Here is a 4888-nt window from a genome sequence, read left to right on the forward strand (position 1 = left end):
TCATGCCACTCGGGCCCTAGTGACAAGCATTAAACACAACAAGATTGCAGCAACAATAACTTCACAAACTTATATAGATAGACTAATCATAATGTAACAATCCATCGGATCCCAACAAACACAACACCGATTACATCAGATGAATCTCAATCATGTAAGGCAGCTCATGAGATCATTGTATTGAAGTACATGGGGGAGAGAATACCAACTAGCTACAGCTAGAACCCGTAGTCCATGGGGGAACTACTCACGGAGCATGATGGAGGCGATGGCATCGATGGAGATGGCTTCCGGGGGCACTTCCCCGTCCCAGCAGGGTGCCGGAACAGAGACTTCTGTCCCCCGAATTGGAGTTTCGCGATGGTGCCGGCGCCCCTGGAGTCTTTCTGGAGTTTCGTCAATCCGTGGCTTTCCCGTATAGGGTTTTCGCGATGGAGGCTTTAAGTAGGCGGAAGGGCAAGGTCGGTGGAGTCACGAGGGACCCACACAACAGGGCGGCACGGGCCCTAGCCTGGCCGCGCCGCCTTAATGTGGCGCCACCTCGTGGCCCCACTTCGTATCTCCTCCGGTCTTCTGGAAGCTTCGTGGAAAAATAGGATGCTGGGCATTGATTTCGTCCGATTCCGAGAATATTTCCTTACTAGGATTTCTGAAACCAAAAACAGCAGAAAACAGGAACTGGCACTTCGGCATCTCGTCAATAGGTTAGTTCCGGAAAACGCATCAAAACGATATAAAGTGTGAACAAAACATGTAGGTATTGTCATAAAACTAGCATGGAACATAAGAAATTATAGATACGTTTGAGACGTATCAGCAATCTAAACCGAGTACTAACATAGCATACACACTGTCACCTTTACACTATGAAGGGGAATAAATCACATCAATACTATCATAGTAATAATTAACTCCATAACCTACAAGAGATTATGATCATAACCTACGCCAAGAACAACACGATGCACACACTGTCACCATTACACCGTGAAGGAGGAATAGACTACTTTAATAACATCACAAGAGTAGCACATAGACTAATAGCGATACAAAGCTCATCATATGAATCTCAATCATGCAAAGCAATTCATGAGATCATTGTATTGGAGTACAGAGAGAGAGATTAACCACATAGCTACCGGTACAGCCCTTAGCCTCGATGGAGAACTACTCCCTCCTCATGGGAGACAGCAGCGGTGATGAAGATGGCGGTGGTGTCGATGGAGGAGCCTTCTGGGGGCACTTCCCCGTCCCGGCGGCCTGCCGGAACAGAGACTCCTGTCCCCCAGATCTTGGCTACGCGATGGCGGCGGCTCTGGAAGGTTTCTCGTACCGTGGCTTTTTCGTATCGATGTTTTAGGTCAGGGAGGCTTAAATAGGCGAAGAGGCGGAGTCGGAGGGCTGACGAGGCGACGACACAGTAGGGGGGCGCGGCCCAGGCCCTGGCCGCGCCGCCCTATCATCTGGTGGCCCTGTGGCCCCTCTCTGCTGGCTCTCGGGTGTTCTGGAAGCTTCGTGGAAAAATAGGATGCTGGGCATTGATTTCGTCCAATTCCGAGAATATTTCCTTACTAGGATTTCTGAAACCAAAAACAGCAGAAAACAGGAACTGGCACCTCGGCATCTCGTTAATAGGTTAGTTCCGGAAAACGCATCAAAACGATATAAAGTGTGAACAAAACATGTAGATATTGTCATAAAACTAGCATGGAACATAAGAAATTATAGATACGTTTGAGACGTATCAATGAGCACCAACTAAGTTGCGATAGAGAGAAGGATCAGAAGCCGGTGACCAACATTAGAAGGGAGTTTAGACTTTGTATCAATGGTTGTAAGAACAAGATGACAATCTCGTATGCCGGCATAAGAAAGAATATCAAGGAGGTATTGGTGTTGACAGAGGTGAGGACCAGTAGATATATGAGTAACATATATACCTAGGAAATGATGTACGGGACCGTGATCCTTCATGGAAAACTCATGTCTGAGGGTGGCAGTTATTTTGTCTAGAAGTGCCGAAGTGAAGGTTATGAGAATAATATCGTCAATATGAAGGAGAATATAGGCGGCATCAATACCATGGAGAAAGATGAACAAAGAAGCATCAGATTTAGTCTCAACAAAGCCAATAGAACGAGCAAAGGAAGAGAATCGTTGAAACCATGCGCATGGTGTTTCTTTAAGACCATAGAAAGATTTGAGAAATCGACAAACATGAGTGGGGTGTTGAGGGTCAATGAACACGAAGGGTTGTTGGCTGTAGAGAACTTCATCAAGATGGTCGTAAAGGAATGTGCTTTTGACCATGATAGAGAAAGCACGACACGAGTGGTGGCGGGTTTAACCACCATACTGAAGATCTCAGCATAATCAATACTAGGCTGCTGAGAGAAACCACAAACAACTCAGCAAGCCTTTGAGGAGCAAGAGAGCCATCGAAGTTAAAAAAAAAATACGAAAGATCCATTTTATCACTCTCAATGTTGGCGCCGGGAGGTGGAGGAACAAGAGCCCAAGTGAGAGCATCGAACTCCTCTTGCATGGCGTGGCGCCAATTAGGATCGCGGAGATTGTCAGTTTTTAAATTTTTAGTGTAGCTTAGAATTCAAAGAAATTTGCACCGGGATTTTTCATGTTGGTGGGATGCTACACCCAGACTTTTATCAGAATTTGACAAATTTGTTGAAACTTTGAAAAACTTTCTTTTGAATTTTAATAACTAAAGTCCAGCTCTAAACTGATTTTTTGCTTGATGAGTTGCTCTTTAGTTCGTTAAAAAAGATTAGTTATTACTCCATCCATCCGTAAATAAGTGACTCAACTTTATTCAGATGCAGATATCTTCGTATCTATAAAATATTAAGTCACTTATTTTATGACGAAGAAAGTACTTAACTGTCAAAAAAGCCACACTTTAATTATGCTGATATGATCAGGATCCAACCACGTATAAAGAACAAAAAGAAGTTGGGTACAAATTCCCAAGTGTATAAGGAGTGACATATACATGTTGATTTGGAAGTCTATGCACGCCGCAGCAGTGGCACTGTGCAACATAGGCATCACTGTTTTTTGAGAGGCATCACTGTTAATAGATAACCTAAACACAAATTATAATCACACATATGATTATTTTAAAAAACTTGATCGAAAATCGAACGTTAACCTTATAGGGTTCGTACAAAGCACCGTGCATGCATGGTCTCGGATCCTACTGAATCACGCCAAACGTAAGCTCACATACACACATAAACCAGCGAGAAATTCTTGAGCCAAATAATGGGCACACGATGAGTATGACTAATTGCTATTCTCGCAGCACCCAAAGCCGGCGCCGCCGCCCCTCCTGCCCTTCCCGGCGCCGGCGCGTGCAGCCGTCCTCTTGCTCTTCCTCGCGGTGTTAACGTTACGGGCCGCGGCGCCGTTGTCGTCACGCGGCATCAGCGGCTCGGCTTCCCAGTCGGCGAGGTCGTCGGTCGTGCGGACCTCGACGCAGGCGCAGCGCTCCAGGGACGCGAAGAAGGCCGCGGCGATGCCGCCACCGACGAGCCCCGCCGCGCGGCCCACCAGCGGCCGGCCGCACCCCTGCCCGGAATCAGCTGCCGCCGGTGCCACTGCCTGCGCGCGCTGATGGTGGGCACCGCGGCGGCATGCGAAGGGGCCGCACCGCGACGATGTTGCGGCGCCGGCGGCCAATGGCGGCATCGATCCTGTACGTCCTAGGGGCTATGGTGGCTCCTAGCTAGCTCGTGGGCGAGTGGTGGAGTGAGTCAGCTCGTAATTCGATTCTTGGCGCGCGCGCCTTCATATACGGGCGCATTGTTGCGCGGCGGGTGACGATGCTATTCTTCGCGCCAACTAGCACTTAAAGCTTGCCAGGATTATATACTTCTTGTTCTTTCCGATTCTGTCCTTCGTATCCTGAATCCTGATCGAACTATATAAAAACATGGAGCTTGTGTCAAAACAATCACATGAGTACTAGCCATCCTAGCTAGCTGTTGAATGTAGATGGGCTGCAGCCCAGTAAGGCAGCCCATATAGTCTACAATTCCTGAAATCTCAAGGCCCATCACGTTGGCAGCTTGGGACAGCCTTGGGGGACAAAGTTTAGTCCCACATTGCTAGTTGGGAGAGAGTTGGAGTGGTATATAAGGGCTGCTGTTCTAGTCATTCCAAGTGAGTGAGAATAGAAAGAGCCCTCGCGCACTCCTCCTCCTCCGCCCGCCCCGCCTCGTCACGCACGTCGCGTTTCGTGACTCGAGCTCGAGCTCGAGCTCGAGACACACTCAAGGAAGCCTAAACTTTTTGCTTGGTGCACCAACTGTGTTGGGTACGTGTCAACGCGGTCGGGTCGGGTCGGCTTCCCAGGCTATACAAGGAGACAGATCAGATCTAGAGATACATACAGTTCTCAGAACTCTCTAGTCCATCTCTCTCGCGAAGTTCCTTTTGCTGCGCTACTCTCTAGTCTTCCCCATCCCGGCGTCTGCGTGCACAGCCGTCCGGGAGAGCAGGCCTCCGAAACTCCGTCCGTTGAGATCCTGCACCGGGAGACGGGCGATAAGGTTTTTGGGGAGCGTCTCGGCGCGACTGCTCGCTGCTGTTCGTCTTCTTCCTCGACGATCCGGCCGCTTCATCGACAGATCCGACTACACCATGGGCGACATCAACAATACCCATGGTGGTGGTGGTGGTGCTGCTGGTGCGACCTTCCCGGTCGCGATGTACGTGCTTTTCCTCTCCTACCTTGCACTGCTACTTGTTCCATGTTCAGATCTGATGCATGTGCTTAGTCTGATGTGTATGGTTAAGTATGCTTGTGCATCTGTAATGTTGATTTCGGTAATTAAACTCACATGGAAATTGCCTAATAATCTAACAA

General features: G+C 48.5%; 1 protein-coding gene across 1 annotated transcript; it reads right to left on the reverse strand.

The window, feature by feature from the left end:
* Nucleotides 1-3027: 3027 nt before the first annotated feature.
* LOC127304590 (uncharacterized) lies at nt 3028-3846 on the reverse strand. The gene has a single exon (XM_051335231.2). It carries the CDS (start codon nt 3706-3708, stop codon nt 3304-3306), a length of 405 nt encoding a protein of 134 aa, XP_051191191.1. The 5' UTR covers nt 3709-3846; the 3' UTR covers nt 3028-3303.
* Nucleotides 3847-4888: the final 1042 nt, after the last annotated feature.

This window comes from Lolium perenne, chromosome 5, assembly GCF_019359855.2.
Source record: "Lolium perenne isolate Kyuss_39 chromosome 5, Kyuss_2.0, whole genome shotgun sequence".
Lineage (NCBI taxonomy): Eukaryota > Viridiplantae > Streptophyta > Magnoliopsida > Poales > Poaceae > Lolium > Lolium perenne.

Coding starts and splice junctions, on each gene's coding strand:
- LOC127304590 (XM_051335231.2), bottom strand. CDS start 3,708: ATGCCGCCATTGGCCGCCGGCGCCGCAACATCGTCGCGGTGCGGCCCC.